General features: G+C 43.6%; 1 protein-coding gene across 1 annotated transcript; it reads left to right on the forward strand.

Annotated features, from left to right (window-relative positions):
- The first annotated feature begins 7,138 nt into the window (after positions 1-7,138).
- Positions 7,139-22,516, forward strand: RILPL2 (Rab interacting lysosomal protein like 2). Its single transcript, XM_037817179.1, has 4 exons — positions 7,139-7,603; positions 12,057-12,208; positions 17,846-17,959; positions 21,999-22,516. Exons 1-4 carry the CDS (start codon positions 7,277-7,279, stop codon positions 22,027-22,029), a joined length of 624 nt encoding a protein of 207 aa, XP_037673107.1. The 5' UTR covers positions 7,139-7,276; the 3' UTR covers positions 22,030-22,516.
- Positions 22,517-24,600: the final 2,084 nt, after the last annotated feature.

Here is a 24,600-nt window from a genome sequence, read left to right on the forward strand (position 1 = left end):
ACATACAAACCTGAGAGATTTCTTATACCTCATACTTTGATGATAAAATAGTTTATAACAACAGTTGAGCACTTAGTATTCTAAATATTGAGCACCTACATGCTAAGCACTTCACAACGATCCTATGTAGTGGATTCTGTCATGATCCCCATTTTACAGTTGGGAAAACTGAGCCCCTGGTGGTAATTTACTTGCCCAAGGTCGCACAGCTTGCAAAAGGCAGAGCTGGGATTTGGACACTTGTGATCTGGCTTTAGAACCCTTCCCCTTGAACACCATGCTGTCACTCATGGGTTCTCAGTCTTGAGCATGATTTACTGGGTCCTACCCTAGAGATTCTGGTTCAATAGGTCTGAGGTGGAACCTGGAAATTTGCATTTCTAACAAGTTTCCACGTGATGCTGCTGCTGCTCGTTCCCAGACCACACTTTAAGAGCCTTTGCTATAACTCATAAATTGTTTTCATAATTTCCCATTGGAGACGGAAGGGCAGAGATTACATACCAACAGATGGTCAAATTCTATGAGGGGTCTAAGAGTTAAATATGTTAACACATGATGATAATAGACAAGATTCATTGATGTTTATGATGAGCTGGACTGTGTGCTAAGTACTTTTCATGCATGATCTCATTTAATCCTCTCATCAATCTTGGAGAATAGTTACTTTTATTCTTCCCAGTTTATAGTGAGGGGCTTTGGAGAGATTAGGGAATGTAATCAAGCTCATGAACCAGCAAGCAGCAGTCGTGGGGTTCAAGTCAAGGACTGCTGAATTCCAGAGCCCTTTTGACTATTACAGTACAGCCTTTGCACATAGTAGATGCTTGATAAATAAATAATTCAATGAATGAAAAAGAATCTTTTAGTCTTACATCAAAAACATAGTTACTCACGTGGACACAATAATTGTAATAGTCCCTAGATTGTAAGCTCTTACAGCAGTTAACTCTATCCCTGAATTGTAAGGCCTGTCTCTAAACTTTGAGATGCTGATCCCCTACCATATGTTGTCACAAACATTGGGACTGGCGGTTTGATGTGCTGAGCCCTCGAGCAAGGGACTTGCCCTTATGAAGCTCATTACCACAAAGGAGAATCTAAAGTTGTATGTAATGGTGCCTAAGAGTCTCCCCCTGAGTACCTCTTTGTTGCTCAGATGTGGCCCTCTCTCTCTCTAACTGAGCCATCTCGACAGGTGAACTCGCTGCCCTCCCCCCCTACGTGGGACCCAACTCCCAGGCGTGTAAATCTCCCTGGCAACGCAGAGTATGACTTCCAGGAATGAATGTGGACCCGGCATCGTGGGACTGAGAGTATCTTCTTGACCAAAAGGGGGATGCAAAATGAGACAAAATGGTTTCAGTGGCTGAGAGATTCCAAATGGAGTCGAGAGGTCACTCTGGTGGACATTCTTATGCACTATATAGATAACATCTCTTAGGCTTTAATGTATTGGAATAGCTTTAAGTAAATAGCTGAAACTACCAAACTCCAACCTAGCAGTCTGGACTCCTGAAGACAATTATACAATAATGTAGATTACAAGGGGTGACAGTGTGATTGTGAAGACCTTGTGGATCACACCCCCTTTATCTAGTGTATGGATGAGTGGAGGAAATGGGGATAAAAAACTACAGGACAAATGGGGTGGGATGGGGGGATGATTTGGGTGTTTTTTTTCACTTTTATTTTTTATTCTTGTTCTGGTTCTTTCTGAAGTAAGGAAAATGTTCAGAGATAGATTGTGGTGACGAACGCATAACTATGTTATCATACTGTGGACAGTGGATTGTATATCATGGATGATTGTATGGTGTGTGAATGTATTTCAATAAAACTGAATTTAATAAAAAAAATTAAAAAAAAAATAAAAAAATAAAAAAAAAACATAGTTACTCAATGGAAGGTATTTTGATATTTTAAAGACATGACTTAGTAGATTTTTCTATGTTGCAAAGGGCAAGAAAGCATGTGGAAGGAAGATAAGGCACCTTAGACAGTGAATTTCTGGGGAATTTGCAAGGCAGAAGGAAATTCTGCTGAAGACAATGGTGCAGAAGAAACTCAAGCCAGGAGTAGTGGCGGGGATGATGAAGAAAATAAACTCAGCTACATTTAATTCTTTCTGATAGTGTTGCTCTGGGAGGGATACTTTCATTTCTCAGGGCTCCAGAAAAAGTAAAAAATGAAGAAAAATCAAAACATTTAAATTATTGCTTTTAACACCCAAAAAGTCACAATACAGTATAATTGTATTCACAAGAAAATGAAAGAATTTATTATAAAAATAGAAATCCCTAGTGTGCGCTACTGCCTCAGTGAGCTCCTTTGACTATATGCATAACCTCATTTGGAAATAATGCAAAAATGCAAACTTTGAAGCCCTCAGAAATGAGGCAATAATGATCAATGCCTAAAGATGTAGGCAATAATGATCCACAGCTGCTAACGCCACTAGGAGAAACTTGAACATGATAATGAATGGATTAGACTGACCACCTCAGAAGCTAATGAAAAATCTTATCACTAAAAGTGGGATATCAGATGTTATTTACCACTGGGTGGAAGTAGACACCAGCACCAGGGAAATATTCCTGCTGAAAAAATCAAACATGAATCTGATCAAATTTCTAGACCTAACTTTCAGTGGACAGAGGAACATGTTAAAGACCCCATGGAGATGCAATCAGCAAAATCCAGATGTGGGAAACTCTACTGGACAAATGACTCATTTCTTAAATAAATTGCAAGGGGAAAAAAGAGAGAGGGAACCGAGAGTCATCATCAATCGAAAACTAAAGTGTGGGCCTTGGATTCTGATATGAACAAACCAACTATTCAAAAAATTTTATATAGGAATATATGTTTTATTCACATACATAATATTTATATATATGAACAATTGGGATTTTAAACACTATATTAAAAATTCCTTATTTTTTTAAGTTGTTATAGTGATATCATTGTTATGTTTAAAAGGGAGGCTTATCTTCTGAAATGCTTACAAATGTAATGATGTGATGTCATTACAAAATAATCCCAGTGACGGGAGTGTGTTTGGCGGGGGGCGGTTATAAATGAAACAAGATTGGCTCATCCCCCAGTTCTAGTTTAGCAACAAGCAACATTATTTCTGGTTTTGAAATGTTATGTCAATCTTTACTTTTTAAAAAAATGGTAATGAAAACAAGGACTCAGACAGAGGGTTGTACACCAGTGTTTGTAGCAGCATGATTCACAACAGACAAAAGGTGGAAACAACCCAAATGTTCATCAAAAGGCTGAATGGATAAACAAAATGTGGTACATATACATGCGGTGGAATATTATTCAGCCATAAAAAGGAATGAAGTTCTGATACATGTTACAACATGAACTTTGAAAAGAGAACATAGCTTAAAGCATAAAGTATAACAGTATATCTAAGTAAAATAAGCTGGACACAAAAGGGCAAATATTCTATGATTTTGCTTTGTTTTCTTGTCCTAGGCTGCTCAAGCTAATACCATGAAATGGGTTGGGCTAAACAATGGGAATCCATTTGCTTACAGTTTTGAGATAAAACAAAGTCCAAATCAGATCATCTTCAAGGCAATGCCTTCTCCCCTAAGACTGTGGCATGCCGGCGGGCTGCTGGTGATACTTGGCACATGACAGCCTCTCCTGGCCTCTCCATTCTCTTGCAGGTTTCGATAATCTCAGCATCTTAATTCCTGTGGTTTTCTCTGTCTTATAAAGGACTCCAGTAATAGGATTAAGACCCATCCTGATTGGACTGGGCCACACCTTAACTGAAGTAACCTCGTCAAAAGGCCCTTCTTAGGATGGGTTCATGCTCACGGGAATGGATTAAAGAACATGTTTTTAGGGTGTACATACAGCTTCTAACCACCTCACACTTAGATGAAATATCTAGAATAGGCAAATTCATAGAAAGAAAGCAGATTAGAGGTTACTAGGAGCTGGGGAAAGGGGGAGATGGGGAGTTATTGCTTAATGGGTATAGAATTTTTGTTTGGGATGATGAAAAGTTTTGGAAATAAGTAATGGTGATGGTTGCACAACATTGAGAATGTGATTGATGCCACTGAATTGTACACTTTAAAAATGGTTTATTGTGCATTCAACACCACAATCAATTTTTGAACATTTTCTTACTCCAAAAAATAAAAATGAAAATAAGAATAAATATAAAAGTAAAAGAGAACACGCATAGCATCCCACAACTATATGATGAAACTGTGAACAACTGAACAATTGTTGTATACTTTGGATGACTGTATGGCATGTGAATATATTTCAGTAAAATTCCATTAAAAATGATTTAAATAGTGAATTTTATGTTATATATACTTTACCACAATAGAAGAAAAAATGTTTAAAATTTTTATTGTGAAATTTTGGAACAACCAATTTAAGTGATATTAGTGGAAAATGGAGCTACTGAAGGAGTAATGATGGCTAAGAATTTTACTCCATATTTATTTATAAGTATCAACAGAATTGTATATTTCCCTTCCTAATTTAGAAATACATGATTAAAAGCATAGTACAATTTTAATGAGCCGGAACCACTTTACTTAATCCCTCAACTAACTGGAATTTACTACTACCTTATCCCTTTACCTTTTAGTAGAAAGTGGCAAATGCCAAGACATATATTAGTATCAGAGATTTCAAAAATCACAAAATAATCCTTAAAGGAAGACTTTTCAAAGGGTCAATATTTATTTGATTTAATTACTCCATATTTTTAAAATTCACAGAGATGTGTAGCTACACTAAAAAAATTGTCGATATTTGTAGTCATATAGCCTTTATTTTTGAACATGGTTTTCAATAGGGAAAATAACAGTACCAAACATTTATAGAGCATTTAGTATGTGCCAGAGATGTGCTAAGTATTTTAAATACATTGTCTTAATTATGATTCACCACAAACCCATGGGGTAAGTACTGTTGTTGTACCCATTTTACAGAGGGGAAAACAGAGGGTCAGAAATGTTAAGTCACTTGCTCAAGGTCACGTAGCTTAAAAGTGGCAGAGCCAGGACCAGAATCCAGCTTTGTTACACAAGGGCTTGTGCTCTTATCCATGCTACATAGTGCCCTGAAGGCACCGTCACTATTACTGGATCACATACATTTGTTATGTCTCTGCTACTTTGTACCAAGACCCAATACCTAATGGAGAGAATGCCTCTCTGCAATAAAGACTGTGGTCAGACATCAGGTGAGACTTCCTTGGATTGCTTTTATATGAAACTGACCACTTCAGCACTTTCCTGGAAGCCCTCCCTAATTCCAAGAAGGTGACCAAAATTGTTGTCTGTGAAGTGTTTATTTCATGTTCATGGTATTCAACTTATTCATTTTGAATCACAGTGGACTCTTATGTTTTACACTTCCTGGGACAGTGGGGCTGCTTATGGAATCAATGGTGTTTTACTGCACATATATGCTCAATGAATGGATAATAATTTTATTACTTAACTATTTAGGTAAGCCTACTATGTATTTTTATTTTTGTTGAAAAAATTTAACAGCTTTATTGAGACATAATTGACATATTATGAAATTAAAGGGTACAATTTAGTGGTTTTTAGTAGATTCACAGAATTGCGCAACTGTCGGCACAATCTAATTTTAGAATATTTTCTTCACTCTAAAAGGAAACCCCATGTTCATCAGCAGTCCTGCCCCACCCCCACCCCCTGGCAACCACTAATCTACTTGCTGTCTACAGATTTGCCCATTCTAGAGATTTCATATAAATGGAGTCATACAATAAGTGACTTTTTGTGACTGGCTCCTTTCACTCAGCATCATGTTTTCAAAGTTCATCAGCACTTCGTTCCTTTTCATGGCTAAATAGTATTCCATTCTATGGACATACCACATTTTATTTATGGTAAGTCTAATATTTTATCTCCGTTTTTAAGCATTGGGTGTTAGTCACATCTGTGATTTATGGACTACTAAGCCGTTTGCCCAGGAGCCCATCTTTGATGGTTAGAACATCAGATCTGTCCTATTTTTTTTTTTTGGGGGGGGGGGTGTTGTTGTTGTTTGTTTTACCCTTGTACACTGGCCAGGGTGGTCTAGAACCTCAGCGTGGAGGAAATTAGGTACCTCTGCCATCATGAAAGCTGCCCATCTATTGCTAAACTCGGGCTGCGTTTTTTGCCTCTATCACAAACCTCTAATCAAACTGAAATAACTCACGTTTTGTAACCCACACTCCTAATGTTCTCAAAATACTGATCCTGTGCGTTTGGAGAACGCTTTATAATTTTCAAAGCAGCAGGTTCTTGCCTTATTGCTGTCCCCACCCCCTCCCAGGTAGCAAAGTGGGTGGCACAGGGCAGGAAAGAATGCCGGCGCGGAAGTCAACTTGTACTTGAGGGCCTCCTAAGCGCCTGATGTGTCCCAGACCTTATCTCATGTATCATGTATTTCTCGCAGCAACGCCACCTTCAGCTCCATTTTACAGAGCAGGAAACCGAGGCTCTGAGGGGTTAAGTGACTTTACAACGCTGGCTAAGTGGAGCAGTCCAGGAATCAGTAAACGCGCGGGGCAGGGATTCTCCATTTTATCCAGGGTCCCAGCGAAGCCGGATGCCCCAGGCCCTGGCGACAAGGACCGAGGGGCCCAGCAGCTGTTTTCTGTTTGCCGTTTGGCCCCGGGCTTGGGAAAATACCCTCAGAGACCCAGCGCTTCCTCTTCCTACCATGCAAATTCTATGGCTGGAAAGCTTGAGTGTAGAGAGGAAAAAGTTGGGTGCCTTCTGCGCGCTTCCCTTTAGCGCCCCGTGGGAGCCCCGCCCCCTGTCTCCATGGAAACCCGGCCTCGCGAGCCGCCCTTTAGCGCCCCGTGGGAGCCCCGCCCCCTGTCTCCATGGAAACCCGGCCTCGCGAGCCGCCGTCGCCTGCTCCTCGCGGGCGGGGAGCGTTCGCGGTCTCCCCTCACTCAGCCTCTCGGCGCTCTCCTCCGCTGCCCTCCCTTTCAGATTCCTGTGCGCCCCCCACCACATCCCGGGGTGCGCGCCCGCGCCCGCGCCAGCCTCCGCGGGGGTCCCGCCCGAGCGCACGCGCGCGCGCCCCCTGCACCCTGGGCCCGCCCCCGGCGCCGCCGATTGGCCGCCCCCGGGCCCGCCCCCAGCCCCAGGCCCGCAGGGTCCCGGCCCAGCGGAAAGTTTTCTGAGCTGGAGGAAGTGCAGCCTCTGGAGACTCTGAGAAAGCAGCTCGGCGAGGCCGCGGGGTCCGGACGGCCATGGAGGAGCCCCCTTTCCGAGAGGAGGAGGAAGAGGAGGGCGAGGGGGACGAGGCTGGGCCCGAGGGGGCCCTGGGCAAGAGCCCCTCGGAGCTGACCGCCGAGGACGTCTACGACATCTCCTACGTGGTGGGCCGCGAGCTGATGGCCCTGGGCAGCGACCCCCGCGTGACCCAGGTGCAGTTCAAGATCGTCCGCGTCCTGGAGATGCTGGAGGCGCTGGTGAGCGAGGGCAACCTGACGGTGGAGGAGCTGAGGATGGAGAGGGACAGCCTGCGCAAGGAGGTGGAGGGGCTGCGCAGCCAGGGCCCGCCGGCCAGCGGGCAGGTGAGTGGGCCGGGCGGGGGGCTCGGCCGCAGCGGCCCCGGGCTCCGTGGGCAGCCCTCTCCTTTCTTGACCAGCCAAGCCCCTCTAAACAGTTCCCTGCAAGTATCCGATCCACGGGTTAGAAGCATTATAAGGTTAACGTTTACTGAGCACATACTGTGTTGGACCGTATGGTTATATGGTTAACGTTTACTGAGCACCTACTAGGTGCTGGACAGCGTGCGATGTTTGTTCTAAATCAGTGGCTTCCAACATCTTTTTCCTCTTTTTTTTTGTCAGAGACGTTGCAGGTTTACCGAAAAATCATGCAGAAAGTATAGAGTTCTCATACACCCCACCCCCCACACACACATGATCTCCCCTGTTATTAACACTTGCGTTAATGAGGTGCTTTTGTTACAATTGATGAAACAGTAGTACTATAATTACGCTTTTGACTATAGTCCAGACTTTACATTAGGGAGGCTTCCAACACTTTTGATGGTGACCTACAACAGTGGTTCCCAAGCTTTAGCTTGTCTCAGAATCCCCTGGAGTGTTGATTTCAAACAGGCACTGCTGGGCCCCAGCCCGAGGTTCTTATTTGGTAGCTCTGGAGGGGAAACAGAATTTGCATTTCTAACAGGTTCCCAGGCGAGGCCCCACACTGTGAAAACATTTGACCTCGAGTAAGAAATACATTTTAACTAAAGAAAAAGTAGTGTATATGACCACACACACACAAAAAATGTACAAGAATGTGGGAGCAGCTTTTTTCATAATTGTCCCAAACTGGAAAAAATCCAAATGCCCATCAAGAGTGGGATTGATTTAAAAAAAAAAAAAAAAAAAAAAAAAAAATAAGTGGTATATTCACGCAATATAGTATATTCACACAGAATAGTACACAACAAGGGAGAAGGTTGGACTACTGATACACACACCAGTATGGATGAATCTCAGATATTACATCCAAAGAAAGAAGCCAGGTGCAAAAGAAAACCTACTGTATATTTATATGAAATTCAAGAAGAAGCAAAACAATTTTTAGTTATAGATGGCAGAATGGTGGTTATCACTTGGGAGGGGCAGTAGGGACACTTCTGGACAGCTAGAAATGTTTCATGTTTTAATCTGGGCCCAGTTACATAGTATACATATGTTAAAAATCATGCTATAAACTAAAGATTAGTGCATTTTACCCACAATGTGTTATATCTCAGTTTTACAAAGTTATATTTTACATTGTTATTCAGGATGGATAAAATGGAGGTTTCAAGAAAGCAACTTTTACCCTTATATTCTTGATGCATAGTTATATTTTCTTTCGTATTCAATTTCATGATTTTAAAAATTCTCATTGCAACTCGCTAAGTTAGTTTCATGATCCTCTAGTGGTTGTTCTGCTCTAACTGGACTGTCTCATTTAATCTCCACACTATTATCACACCCATTTTACAAAAACTGAGGCATAAAACAGTGAAAAGTCTTGCCCAAGGATTTCAGCTAGGAGGAGGTGGATCAGGAATTGAGCTCTGAGATGCTGGTTTTAACCACTCCATATCAAAATACAGACCTTTGACTTTGTTTTATGAACATTTGCTGAGTGCCTGCTCTATGCTGGACCCTGGGCTGTGGAGGTAAATCAGTCAAGGTCCTGCCCTCCACGAGCTCACATCTAATGTGAGAGGGAAGGCACACACTTCCAGAACTAGAATACAAGACTACAAACCGAAGTGTGCCATGAAAAGACAACCGGAGCAGGGTCACTCACCAGTCACAGTGATAATTGTTTGTAGATAAGGTTCTGCTTTAGTGTCCATCTGTGAGATGGTTATCATTAATAGCCTTGCCATTAAGATGCAAGAGAACTTAAATGACTTGCCCAAGATCACTTTGCCCACATTCTCTACCATATGCATGTGGCCTCCAACAGGAAATCCCACTCTGGACCTACAAACAGTGTGGTCTGCAGAGGGGCTGGGCAGTTTCCTGTATGGGGCAAAGTGGACAAGCTTTAGCAGGCAGTGGATGAGATAGCACATTTTCCTCCCAAACCAGTCTTAAGGACACAGACAATGAATGTTTACTGCCCCTAGACAGTTCATAGAAATATGGGGGGCTTTTATTTAAATTTCAGATTCAAAATTCAAAAGGTACAAAAGGGTATGCTGTGAAAAATCTCCCTTCCCATCTCCTTCCATCCCCAGTCCCTGAAGAAAATAAAAACGATCCATTTCTTTTGTGTTCTTCTAGAGAAACTGTATGGAAACATAAGCAAATATGAATATATTTTTCCATTTATTTTACACAAATAGTAGTATGATATATACACCATTTTGCCTCTTGCTTATTTGCACTTAACATAGCTTGGAAATTGTACTAAATCAATATAAAGAGTTCCTTGTTTTTTTAAACTTTTTTATTTTGAAATAATTTTGAATTTACAGAACAGTTGCAAAAATAATACAAAACCCATATGGAGAACTCCAACATACTCTCCACCCAGATTCCCAGATCCATCAACTGTTAACATTTTGCCACATTTGCCATTTCTTTCTTTCCCTCCCTCCCTTCCTTCCTTCTCTCTTTCTCTGTTTTCTAAACATTTGAACATAGGTTGTATACATCACATCATGCTCCTCCAACATTTATATTTAAAAAAATTTTTTTAACTCTATCAAAAAATTAAAAATAATAAACAGCAAAAAACACAATATTTCAAACAAAACAAAGCAAAGGATTAAGAAAAACAAATACCTAGAATAACTACTTTGCTTCCAACATGTTCTTACCATATCCCAAGAAAATTAATAAACCATATCCAAACAAAGGACTAAGAAAAACAAAAACAAATAATCTAAAATAACTACATTGCTTCCAACATGTTCCTACCACACCCCAAGAAAATTACAAACCGTAATCAAACAAAGGCATAAGAAAAAGCAAATAACCTAAAATAACTACATTGAAGCTAAATTTTTTTTTTTTTTTGGTGGAAAAATAATGATTTATTACTTTGTACCTTCAAAATGCAGGACATTTTCTCTTTCATCCTAATTCATGTAAATTCAAACTTTAAAAAGAAATACTGAGAACTTGATGAAGCTAAATTTTTTAATGTGATAGCTTTTTTTTACTTTATCAAAAAAAAGAAAACAATTCAAACAAAACAAAACAAAGGAATAAGAAAAACCTAAAATAACTGTATTGCTTCCAACGTGTTCCTACCATACCCCAAGAAAATTAACAAACCATAACAAAACAAAGGAATAAGAAAAGCAACCTTAAATAATCACATTGCTTCCAACATGATCCTACCATAGCCAAGAAAGTCTGCAAACCATAATCATTCCTGAGTATTCCCATAATATTGAGATTACCCTCAATAGCTTATCTGTTCTTATTAGATTATTACTCCCCCTTCACTAGTAGCTGTCTATCTCTACGTCCCCTACATTCTACAATATAAAACATTTTACATTTTTCACAGAGTTCACATTGGTGTAGCATACAATATCTCTCCTTTTGTGTCTGGCTTATTTCACTCAGCATTATGTCTTCAAGGTTCATCCATGCTGTCATTTATTTCATGACCTCATTCCTTCTTACTGCTGCATAGTATTCTGTCATGTGTATATACCACATTTTATTTATCTATCATCTGTTGAAGGGCATTTGGATTGTTTCCATTTCTTGGCCATTGTGAATAATGCTGCTGTGAACATCAATGTGCAAATATCTGTCACTGCTTGTAGATCTTCTGGGTATACACCGAGAAGTGAAATTGCTGGATCAAAGAATAACTCATTATCTTGTTTTCTAAGGAACCGCCAGACTGTCTTCCAGAGTGGCTGTACCATTATACAGTCCCACCAGCAATGAATAAGAGTTCCAATTTCTCCACATCCTCTCCAGCATTTGTAGTTTCCTGTTTGTTTAATGGCAGCCATTCTAAATGGTGTGAGATGATATTTCATTGTGGTCTTAATTTGCATCTCCCTAAAAGCTAGCGAAGATGAACATTTTTTCATGTGTTTTTTAGCCATTTGTATTTCCTCTTCGGAGAAATGTCTTTTCATATCTTTTGCGCATTTTATAATTGGGCTGTCCTCCTTGAACATTTAATACATCCACATATATTTCCTGAGAACAAAGATACTTACTTATGTAACCACCTTAAGTACAGTTATCCAATTCAAGAAATTTAACATTGACATAAAGCTTACAGTCTATATTCCGATTTTTTTCATAGGTCCCAATAATGTCCTTTTGGATCTTTTCTCTATTATTAGATCCAGTCCAGGATCATGGATTGCATTTAATTGTCATTGTGTCTTTAGTCATTCTTTTTGTACAACACAAACATTCCGGTCTCAACCCCTCCCAAGCACACCATCCAGTGGGAATCGTCACATTCACAATCTTGCCCTACCCTCACCATCACCCTCATAAGGGATGTCTTTTCCTACAGGTGAACCTGGGGCCAGACAAAATGGTGGTTGACCTGACAGATCCCAACCGACCCCGCTTCACTCTACAGGAGCTGAGGGACGTGCTGCAGGAACGCAACATACTCAAGGCCCAGTTGCTGGTGGCCCAGGAGGAGCTGCAGTGCTACAAGAGGTGGGGCTCTGCTGCCTCGGGGGCCCCTGCACTGCAGGGCCAGACCCTGCCTGGCATTCTTGATGAAGCACATGGTCTTTCTTACGTTCATTCACCCAGTGTATGGAACACCTACTGAGTGCCAGACACTCTTCCAGGCACTGGGGGTCCAGCAGTGAACCAGACAGAGAAAATCCCTGCAGTCTAGTGGGGGGCTCAGGCAAGCAAAAGGAAAGCCCGAAATAAAGGCGCAGGATAATGGTGGTAAGTGTATAAAACAAGGTGATGAGACAGAGAGTGAGGTGTAGTTGGAGGTGGGTGGGAGCCTCTAGTAGATTGTGCACAGGTCGGAGAAGGTCCATCTGAGGTGCGAGACGAGAAGGAGCTAGCCGTGTGAAGATACGGGGGCAGAGATGAGGCAGGAAGTGCAAAGACCCAGCGGTGGGAACCGGCTTGGCCAGTTCAAGGGACCCCACATGGGTAGGACCCAGGAATGCAAGGTAGAGTGTGTTTGGGAAGAGACTGGGGAAGTATGCCTCGGTGGCCATGGGAAGGAGCTTTAATTTTATTTTAAATGTAATGAGAAATAATTGGAAAGTTTTAGTCAAGAGAGCGACAAGATCTGATTTACTTATTTAAAAGATCAATGTGGTAATTTTGATAATTACTGTCGTTATGTAAGAAAATGCCTTTGTTCTTGGGAAAAACACACTGAAGTACTTAGGATTATGGGGGTAAGTCGTCTCCAACTTACTATCAAATGTTTCAGAAAGAAGATGGATGGATGGATGGATGGATAGATGGTTGGATGGATGGAATGGGCAGGCAAACAATTAGAGAATCTGGGTTAATGCTATATGGGAAGTCTTTGTACTAATCTTGCAATTATTCTGTAAGTTTGAAATTATATAGAAATTAAAAGTTAAAAAAGAGCACAATTCTTTGAAAGTTTAAAAAAACTTGACCCTAAGACAGTACAGAAACACTGGCACTTGAATGTCCAATGTCACCATGTGTGTGAAATTATGTATTTTCCGATAATATGAGCTTTTAATATTGTCATATTAAATTCTTAAGTCAAGCAGACCTGTTGTTCTAATTTGCTAATGCTGCTGGAATTGCAAAACACGAGAAATGTACTGGCTTTTATAAGGGGAGTTTATTTGGTTACAAAGTTACAGTCTTAAGGCCATAAAGTGTCCAAGGTAAGGGGGTACCTTCACTGGAGGATGGCCAATGGCGTCCGGAAAACCTCTGTTAGCTGGGAAGGCACGTGGCCGGCATCTACTCCAAGTTCTGGTTTCAAAATGGCTTTCTCCCAGGACGTTCCTCTCTAGGCTGCAGCTCCTCAAAAATGTCACTCTTAGTTGCTCTTGGGGCATTTGTCCTCTCTTACCTTCTCTAGAGCAAGAGTCTGCTTTCAAAGGCCATCTCCAAAATGTCTCTGTAAGCTGCAGCTCCTCTCTCAGCTTCTGTGCATTCTTCAAAGTGTCCCTCTTGGCTGTAGCAAGCTCACTCCTTCTGTCTGAGCTTATGTAGTACTCTAGTAAACTAATCAAGGCCCAGTTGAATGGGCGGGGCCACACCTCCATGGAAGTTATCCAGTGAAAGATGTCGCTCACAATTGAGTGATCACATCTCCACGGAAACATCCAGTCAGAAGTCTCCAACCCAATCAACACCAATACATTTCTTGCCCACCCAAGACTGCATCAAAGATAATGACATTTTTGGGGACATAATACATCCAAACCAGCACATAACTTTGTACATAACGGTGTAGCCATAACTTTCTGATATTAGTAAAAACAAAATTGACGACTTCAAATTAAAACATGCCGAAGTGTTGATACACTTGTCTTAAGATGTTAATGAAACACTTCAAAACACTGATATAAAACGTCCAGATTCTCAGATGTTTGTTGCGTGAATTTCGTGCAGTTGTGTCTTTTTTTTCCTTTCGTGAATATCTGGCATGTGGCAATCCTCAAACGTGGTTATCTTCGTTGTACTGGCACAATCAGTGATACTTGTACATTCAGTGATAGCATTTGGGCAAGTTTTATGAACAATGTTTTCATTTAATAAGTGGATTTAAACTTAACTGAATGTAAAGATTGAACCTCATGTCACTGTAGCATTAGTAATTGCTTATTGTGTTAGTTTAGATACCAGCATGGCATGTGCTATGCATATTCTGATTTTATTAAAATAAAATGTTGAACTGCAAAAAAATATATATAGATAGATGTAAATATATCACAGTGGCTGCTGTGGAGAGCATGGACTGTAGGGCAAGCAAGAGAGGAAGCTATTGCATCACCATTTCCCAAAATGTTTTCCTTTACACAAGTTTTTCTTGAAAAGGATGCTCCTCGGTCAAATGATTCTGGGAAACACTGACTTAAACAGAGCAGCTTTCCTAATAGGCAGAGGAAGGGGATAGCAAGACAATGCAAACACAGTGCCAGCTAATATCTATTCTATTCATGCCTACCACACGCTGCGGCACTCTGTTAAGTGTATCCCAACCATCGTTTCAATTAGTGCTCACAGCAAGCCTGGGGGTTAAGGTGCTGTTTGCCCTTGGTGGGCTGAGGTTCAGAGAGGTTAAGGACCTGCTTGAAGTCCGTGGCTGGTGCTGTCGTCAGTGGGATGTGACCTCAGACAGTCTGACGTCAGAGCCTGTGCTTTTCCTGAATGTGTCACGCTTGAACCCTGAAAGTTTAGAAATAGGGACACACCCTGACCCCTCCCCCAAAAAAGCCCAGGTGACATTATTATTTGAATTCTTTAAATGTGGCAGTAAAGTAAAACTGCTCGAAGAGGCCAAATCCAAAAGGGCTGAGTTCTGCCAACAGGAATTTAATGACTGTCTCCCTTCTGCCCGGGTTGGAGCCACATTAATGGAAAGACCTGTCTTCCTCTCACTGAGTAAGTAGGTCAGACAGAGGTGGTTAAAAAGAGGAACCGTTAAAGTGCTGATGCTGTGAGCAGCTTGTGAGTGAATAAAACACAACGCTTTACTTCCAGTTTTGAATTCTCAGAGAACCACCAACATGCACTCTCCATCCGGTACAGGCCAACAAACTGCAGGATTCTGTTTCATATCTAGATAGTGTTATATATTATGGAGAAACCAGCATGTTACCTGAGAAGGATGGATTCTGCTCTCTGGTGCATCAATTTGGAGGCCCAAGCTCATACTAATGACAGTTTATCACTGAAGAGAGAGATGGTAGATTGTTTCCAAAGAGAACCACATCTCCCGTCCTGCCCGCCTTTTGCATTGCCACTTTGCCTCTCCTCTGTTTTCATTGCCACTTGCTTTGGCCAATGGAATAAGGCAGACGTGACGCCACTTGGCTTCCTAGGCCAGGGCTTTAAAAGGCCTTGCAGCTTCTGTCTTTGTGCTCCTGCATGCTGCCTTGAGACCACCAGGCCCTGAGGAGAGGTGATGTGGAGGAGACCCGACATGCACCAGCTGTGCCAGCCCCCCTTCAAGCCACTATCTGAATGCAGCCCCACGAGAAGCCCAGTTTACACCAGCAGAGGAACCACAAAGCCAGCCGTCAAAATAGAGCCACCAGAAGTCGTATGTTAAGTCACGGAGTTTGGGGGTGTTATGTAACAACAGATAGCTGAAATAGAGAATTTCTTTTTAGATGATGCTTCTGATTTAATAAGAGCCTAGTTTATGCAGAGCCCTTTTGCAAGGAGGGAGGGAGAAGGATGGATCCTGCTCTCTGGTGCTCATACCTAAAAGGGGAGATAGCCACAGCATAAATATACCAGGAGGCACCATTACAAAACACATAAGTGAACATGACAAGCTGAACCAGGTCATACATGGAAATGTTTCCTTGTGGTCAGGCTGTCTTTGGCTGCAAGTGACAGAAATCCAATTCAAACTAGCTAAAGCACCAAAGGGAATTTATTGGCTCACATAACAGAGAAAGATCCTGGAACAGTTCTCAGGAATAAAGAAAAAGCTGCAGGAACCAAGGCCTCAAGGTTGGAAGCAGGGACTCAGAGACTCTGTCTCCTCTTTGTTTGTTGGCCTCAGCAGCATATGTTGTGGACGGGACTTCAATTCACAGGAAAAATGGCTGCTGGCCATTCCAGCTGAGCAAGTAAGCAAGAACAGCTTTCTCCAAACTTCAGTATATCGATTCCAGGGAAATACTCTGACCCTCTTTGGGCCACCTGAGCCCAATATCTGTTACTAGAAAGATGGGTTCCTTGCTTAGCTAAGCCCACTATGTGCCCTCCCACCCCTTGGACTAGGTAATAAAAGTTTATGACTAGAAGAGGATGGGGACGATCGATCAGTAGGCTGACAAAAACTATAATTATTCCAGTCTACTTCAGGGACTGTGGGGAGCTGGGAGGCAGAGCCCTTTGGCTTTCTTGGGAGCATTAACCAATGCAATTAGACAGGAAAAAGAAAAAAAAAGATATATAACGCTTGGAAAAGTGGAAGGAAGGGTCTCATCCTTTGAAGATATGATTGTGTGTTTGGAAAACCCAAGAGAACCAACTGAAATATGACAATAAGCAAATAAGTAAAGTGGCTGGTGACCATAGTAACATATAAAAATCAATACATTTCCCCTGTATGGAGTTTGCAATTTGGGCCCAAATGACCAGGTTCAAGGGGTGGGTGGTTCTGCTGGTGGCTGAACTGATGGTGGGAAGGTACTGGATTGGAGAGGGTTGAAGAATTGAGGCTAATGGGGGTTGGGAGGCTCCCTTTTGTCCCCTGCCTACGCCAAAGTTCATACAGTGGCCTGTAAGGAGCAGCACTCAGTCTCTCTGTCACTTCTGATCTCATTTCCAACACCCCACCCACCTACCCCCACCCTGCTCACTGCTCCAGCCACGCTGGCTCCTTGCTGATCCTGAACCCTCCCTAACTTAGGGCCTCTCCACTGCCCATCCCCTCTGCCCGGGACACTCCTCAGGCATCTGTGTGGCTCACTCACGTCCTTCAAGTCTTTGCTAAAAAAGTCACCCTCTCTATGCAGCCCTCCCTGACTTAAAATTGCAACCCTCTCAGTGCCCACCACCCTGGCCCCACACTCTCTACTCCTTTTCTCTGCTTTATTTCTCTCTGTATCTCTCATCGCCATCTGACTTAATTCCTGTTTTATTTATGTTACTTATTTGCGTATTGCCTGTTTCCCTCCCCACTGGAATATGAATTCCGTAAGAGAAGACATTTTGTCTGTTTTGTTCCTTGCTGTATCTTTAGTTCTCCAGCACAGTGGGTGGCTTAATAAATATTTGTTGGAGACATGAATGAATGCCAGGCACCTTGTATTATCTCATTTAATCCCCCAATCTTAGGACTTAGGTACTATTTTTGTCCTCATTTTACAGGGGAAGAAACCAAGGCTAAAGTTAAAGAATTTATCCAGTCATATCCCTAGACCTACAGAGAGCTCAAAGTACTAGTCTAATGAAAATAGACCAGAGGAAAAAATAAGAGCTATCAATACTGGAAAGGTGGAGGAAACATTCTCATTATTTGCTGGTGTCTCTAGCTCTAGAGCTCTTAATATTAATATAATAATAATTAAGACCTTTCATTTCCAGAGCTGCACAGATGAGAGGTCTGCGATAAAACAGCCCGTTTACTTGCCCCCTCTTCCGCAGTGGCGTGATTCCACCAAGAGAAGGCCCAGGAGGAAGAAGAGAAAAAGATGTCCTGGTTGCCAGGGCCAGCCACATCGGAGGTAACAAGGAGGAGAAGACAATCATAAAGAAGCTGTGAGTCACCTTGTTGCCCCTGTTGCCACTAAAAAACTGCTAAGGGGCGGAGGGGTGGTGAGAAGAGGCTGGCCAGTTGCTGCAGCTGATGTGAAAACTCAGAGCTGGTGTTGTCATAATAGTATCTGCCAGGCAGAAGTGTAAGCACTCCACGTAGATTAACTCATTGAATCATCACAGCAATCCTGTGAGGTGGGAACTATTATTATCCCCATTTTATGGATGGGGAAACAGAGGCCGAGAAGTAACCAGCCCAAGGTCCCTCGGAGAGTAAAAAGTGAAGTTGGGATCTTATCCCAAGGCCATGGGGCTCTGGATTCCACACTCTCCTGCCTCCCTTTAATATTATAACGGTAATAAGAATAACAGGAATAACAAAATAATAATAATTGTTGGGGTTTAAGGGGCTGATGGCTTGGATGCCCTTTGACCGCCAACTTTGGAGAGCCAGCGTACCCAAGAACCAGCTCTGTTACTGCCCAGGCAGGGTTGGTAGCAAGGGCTGGGCGTGGGGCTCACCCGAGCTTCCCCCCTCCTCCAAAGGGACAGCGCCAAGCCTTTGCTCTCAGAGGCAGGGTCTGCGGGGGGACGCGGACAGGCAGGAGCAGAGGGGAGGATGCCAGTGGCCTTGGTCAGGGCAGTTCAGGAAGAGCGGGCCACGGGGAGGGGAGGCCATGCGTGTGGGAATCCTTTTCCTGCTGCACCAGAGAGCGAAGCTGAGTCGTGGGGTCAGCGTGGAGGCCCAAAGGCAGGCAGCCAAACGGCAGGTTTCCTCCCACTGCTTCCTGGTGGCGGGGGGTCTTCATTTCCATGGGGAGGAAACGATAACTCCCCTTTCCTTAAGAATAATGGTAGTTCCCGCCTGATGTGTGTTTACTTCATGCCAGACGCTGAGCTGAGTGAGGTCTCCACTCAGGAGCCCCATTTTTTTGTTGTTGTTGAATGTAACATATATACATAGAAGTGATAACTTTCCAAGTGCAATTTAACAAATAGCAAATTTCAAAAAATATTATAGGTTACAATTCCACAGTTTCAGTTACTTGCTTATTATGAAATATAACAGATACACAAAGGTAATAGCTCTCAAAGTATGATTTAACAAGTAGATACATAGGAAATTTCCAGTGTTTTTATTAGTACTGTAGTTTCAGTTATTTGCTGATTGTGAAATCTAACATACATACAAAAAGGTATAGCCTTCAAATTACAATTTAACAAGTAGCTATAGAACAACTTTCAAAGGATGCTGTGGGTTACAGTTCTACCATTTCATTTCTTTCCTTCTAGCTATTCTAATACCCTAGCAACTAAGGAAAAGAGAATTATATTAATATTCAGTATTCATAATGGTTTGTTAAATTCCATCTTGTCTGTTGCTACCCGTTCCTCTCATTTAATCACTTTCCCGATCTTCAGGGATGCCTAGGCAGTGACCACCCTAACCTGTTCATGTTGAAAAGGGGTGGCAACTTTATGAGCAAAGGGGACATATCTGGTTGATGTTCTTGAAGAAGCTATTGTCTCTGGGTTTCGGGACTTAGCTGCCATAGGAGCACTCTGAAGGATTTAAGTTTCTGAAGAATAAACTCAGTGACTGCAACTTTTATAGAGTCCCAGATAGGCATCCGGGTATCTTTAAGGTTTTTGGGACTACTGTTGACTTGGGCTTATCATATCATAGGAGCTCCATTTTATAGATGGGTAAACTGGGGTCAGAGAGGATCATTAACTTGCAAAGGTCACAGAACTGGTAAGCAGGGACAGAGGTTGGACATTAGGGCACATCTCTTGCTCCTGAGTGTGTATGTCCTCGATCTTGTACTACACGGAGTCTCCAGCAGGGGCAAAGCCCCTGGCCTCATGGAGCTGACCTTTGGATGGGGACTGTCAGATAGTAAACACGTAAGGAAAGAAATTAACAGGACTATTTCAGGTAGCCCTAAGAGCTGTAGAGACCGTTAAATAGGGATCTAAGAGAGAGAGAGTGATGGGGGGGCTACTTTAGATCTGGGGAGTCCTGGATGATAGAGGCAGGTTTAATGTCTTTTTTGTACATTGTAATGAGTCGCTCAAAAAATTCAAGTTAAGAAAAAGTTTAATCACACAGCACTTTCCACAGCTTTTGTAAGCAGTAGCTGTTCACATCTCTATCTGCATGCCAGCCTGCCGCTCACTTGGGGTGTTTCTCAGCCAAGCTCCTGCTCTGGGCTCCAGGGCCCCGTGCCCGGCCCGCCGCACGTTCCTCCCAGGGCTGCCAGCAGCCGGGCAAGGGGCACACAGCCCAGGTGTGGAGCCAGCCTTGGGCTAACGAGAGGCATCATCCTTTGCCTTTCTTTGTCTTTTTTTCTAGTGTAAGATTTTCGCTTTTGAGATTTTGTTTTTCAATATTAAATACTACATACATAACCAAAAATTACAAAACAGCGATGTGCTCAACAGCAGCCTCTTCCCCTGGAGCTTCTCGGAGGTGACATCTGTGCTGTGGCCTGAAGGACAGTGGAGAGTCACGGGACAGTGCCCTGGCAGAGGGGCTGGAGGCTGGAGCGAGCTTGCAGGCAGAGGTCTTGGCCTCTAGCAGCAGGGGATGGAGCTGAGGCTGGAGAGGCGGATGCGGGAGGATTTGGGTGTCATTCTGGGTGCCCTTGGGAAGACACTAAGGGGCTCCAAGCAGGGGTGGGACATGATCAGACCCACATATGGAAAGCTCACTCCGATGCTGTGTGGAGAAGGGTTAGGGAGGGGCAGAGTCAAGCCAGGGCCCAGGAAGAGTCTTCCAGGTAAGGTAATTATCACGTACCTCCACCTTACTCTAGGTGTGGCACCTGAAGGTGTTTACTTAGGACTTTGTTGGCTTAGTATCTCATTGTAAATAAGGCTTCCAGAAGGCATAAATGATTGGTTTTGTTCTGCCTCCTTCCAGCAGAGTTCTTTGGGTCACTTAATTGGAATTTGAGGCTGATAGGGCAAGAATAAAATATGTGCACGAGCCAGCCTGAGCATGTGAGGCCACAATTTGACAGCCAGACAACCTTATTGAACTGTTGGCATGAATGAATGAATGAATGAATGACTATGAAAAAGTAGGCCATGCTAAGAAGGATTTTTGTCTTCATCCTGAGTAAGATTTGTGTCTTCATCCTGAGAACAGGGGGAGCCCTGGAAGGGTGTAAGCTGAGGAATGACTCGGTGACATTTGCACTTTGACAGTGACATTTGCATCTTGCCAAGGCCATTCTGGTTACATTGGAAGGGATTGTAAGGGCCAGGTGAGCCCTGTCGGATGGAGAGCTCATCACGGTGGCTGGGCCTGGGGGGTGGCAGTGGAGGTGAGAAGTGGTGAGATTAAGAAAATATTTGGGACACAATGACAAACATCAGGCAGGGATGACTCCCCGGATCCATTCCTGAGACAGGGATGGTGGTGGCCTGGGGGGTGGGCAGGTCTGTGGGCAAGAGGGCTGAGCACAGCCTGGCACCCACATCCAAACACTGAACATGGGCCAGAGGGAGGCACAAAGGCAGCACAGAGCTCCTGGGGACGCTTACGTGATTTGTGCCATCTGTCCATATAACAGACACAGTGGTTAAGGGTGTGAAACCAAATTTCACAACTTACTGTGTGACCCTGTGCCTGTTACGTAACCTCACAGAGCCTCAGTTTGCTCATCTGCAAAATAGGAAATTAATAGTACTTACTTACCAGGGTTATTACAAGCATGAAATGAGTTAATAGATGGAAAGCTTCTCGAACAATGCCTTGCCCACAATAAGCACTCAGTAATGCTTATTTTAAACTGGGGAATAGGACTTCAACTTACCTTTTTTATGGTAACACACATAAAATTTGCTGTTCGAACCATTTTTAAGTGTACGTTTCAGTGGCATGAATTGCTTTTACAGTGTCACACTAACATCACCACCCAACATTCAAGACTTTTTTGAGTCAGTTGGCCTGCAAGAGCAGCTTTTCTGGAGGTTTCCATACTCCTTGCTTTGTTCCCATCGTTCATTCTAACCGCCCTCTCTCTCCACCCAGGTTCTTTTTCCGATCAGGGAAGCAGACATAGACGAAGGCGGTGGTCCTGACTTGAGACCACCCAGCAAGATGACTTCGAACGTCCTCTCTGTGCCATGCACACCCTGTGCTTGCTCCTCATTTCCCCCCACCGCCGGGGGAGGAAGGAGACGAGGGTCCCCCCTCCACCCCCCGCCCCTGGCTACAGAACTGGGATACCCTCTGAAGTCTGGCCAGGCAGTGGGGAGAGGCACAGAGAAGTCAAGAAAGCAGAAGGAAAAGGCAACGGGGCCGGCCTCCTATCCCTCCCACCCCCCGAACAGCGCAGGGGCCTCCAGTGTGCTCTTCTGTGCATGGACCCTGCCTCTAATGCTGGAGACAAAGTCCACCTGCCAGGACGGAGAGGGAGGAAGTAATGCAGGAAAAGAGGGTTCTGGCATTCCACTGGTGATCGCACTGACAGTGAATATTTGATTTTGCTAACATAACTTGCTTTGTGATTTTGTATCAAAGTAAAACGATTTTTGTACTTTCTGTAACCGTTTTATTAGAGAGGTTTCTTACAGTGAGTATACACCTATATATATACATACACAGCAGTATATACTATGTACCATATTTCACTGAATCTAAGTGATGCACCATTATTTTGCGTGCCACAATGCAAGAATGTTCTACACCTGCTTCATGGATTATCTCATGTATTCCTCATAACTCAGTGAGATAAGGACCCATACTAATGCCCTCTGTTTATAGATTCAGAAACAAGACTCAGGAAGGTTAAAGTATCTTCCACAAGGTCACATGCTAAGCAGGGACTGGCCACCTAAGGCCAGGGTTCTTACCCTTGACACCATACGTACCCAGATTCCCAGGGAGGTTACAATAGTATTGATACAATTCTTGGCACAACTTTGCCAGGCACCGGTTTAAACACCATATGCGAGTTGTTGGACTACAACTGTACGAGGCGGGTATCATTACCATCACACACACAAGGAAACTAAAGCATAGTGGGGTTAAGGGCCTTGCTCAAGCTCCCCCATGGGAAGTGGGAGAAGTCAGACTTGAACCCAGGTCCCAACTCCATGACCCGGGCTTTAACCCCGCTGCCCTGCTGGAAAGTCTGGTGCAGACTGCCATCCCAATGGGGTCATTACACAGGGCATCCTGATTCCTGTAACCCCGTACAGTGCAGCCACCCTGCCTGGCTGCTCCCGTCTAAAAAGGGGAAAGTTTTTGCACCTTGGACGTGAACGCGGAACCACACATGGCAACTGTACCAGGGGGCGGTAAGATGACTGTGAGGGGAAGAGGGGAGAGCTGTGGCAGGTTGCACGCAGGGTCGCTCCTGGAGCAGACCCTCGAAGGGGTCTCAAGTTACCAGGGCACCAGGCCCCCGTTCTGTCCTAGGGCTAGAGCCTGAGCCATGTGGCCTTGGTTTCCCCAATAGGGTGGCCATCGAGTCTAGAACATAAATGTATTGTGTTTTAATAATATCAATGGGCCATTTAGAAGTCTCGTCTGTGTTTCCAGACTTGGGGGCCACCCTGTATATTTATCCCCTCGTGGGGAAGGACAGGGCGAGAGCACCCAATTAAAAAACACTAAGTTAAGAGAGCTCTGGCTCTGCTACTCTCTGAAAGACTCAGGAAGGTTACAGCAAAAAATGACCAGAGAGCGACTCGTGGTCACGTTAGATGCTGGGGTGTGGGTCGGAGCGTTCTTCCTCGAGGCAGGGCCTGGCGTGACACCAGGGAACAGCCAGGTGCCAGCTGGGCTCTGGTTGCTCCCACACTGCAGACTGCATCCCACAAAGCAGGCGTCTACCAAACCAGTGTTCCTGTTCGCTAGTGCTGCCAGGATGCAAAATACCAGAAATGGATTGGCTTTTATAAAGGGGGTTTATATGGTTACACAGTTACAGTGTTAAGGCCATAAAGTGTCCAAGGTAAGGCACCAACAATCGGGTACCTTCACTGGAGGATGGCCAATGGCATCCGGAAAACCTCTGTTAGCTGGGAAGGCACGTGGCTGGCGTCTCCTTGCTCCCAGGTGGCGTTTCAAAATGGCTTTCTCCAAAATGTCTGCATCAGCTTCTAGCAGTCATCTTCAAAATGTCTGTCAGCTACCCTCTCAGCTCCTGTGCATTCTTCAAAGTGTCCCTCTTAGCTGTAGCAAGCTCGCTCCTTCTGTCTGAGCTTATACAGTGCTCCAGTAAACTAATCAAGGCCCATGCTGAATGGGCAGGGCCACACCTCCATGGAAACTATCCAATCAGAGTCATCACCCACAGTTGGGTGGGGTGCATCTCCACGGAAACAACTCAATCCAAACGTTCCAACTTAATCAACACTAGTATGCCTGCCCCCACAAGATTGCATCAAAGAACATGGCTTTTTCTGAGCAACATAATATATACAAACCGGTACACTCAGCATGGAAGGAACAGGCTTAGAAGCGGGCATTCAACCAAGCCCTCAGGAGGCACAAGTCTCCCAAAAAATAAATCAATTAATAAAATGAAACACAACTAAATATCAGAACTTGGAGGCAGCCCTGAGCACTTAACAGTGAAGTGGTAGAAACCACCCAAATCTTTAATCCTAATTAACTAATACTT

The sequence above is a fragment of the Choloepus didactylus genome, chromosome 23 (genome assembly GCF_015220235.1).
Source record: "Choloepus didactylus isolate mChoDid1 chromosome 23, mChoDid1.pri, whole genome shotgun sequence".
Lineage (NCBI taxonomy): Eukaryota > Metazoa > Chordata > Mammalia > Pilosa > Megalonychidae > Choloepus > Choloepus didactylus.

Coding starts and splice junctions, on each gene's coding strand:
- RILPL2 (XM_037817179.1), top strand. CDS start 7,277: ATGGAGGAGCCCCCTTTCCGAGAGGAGGAGGAAGAGGAGGGCGAGGGG. Junction 7,604..12,056: donor GCCCGCCGGCCAGCGGGCAG/GTGAGTGGGCCG, acceptor CTTTTCCTACAG/GTGAACCTGGGGCCAGACAA. Junction 17,960..21,998: donor AAGACAATCATAAAGAAGCT/GTGAGTCACCTT, acceptor CTCTCCACCCAG/GTTCTTTTTCCGATCAGGGA.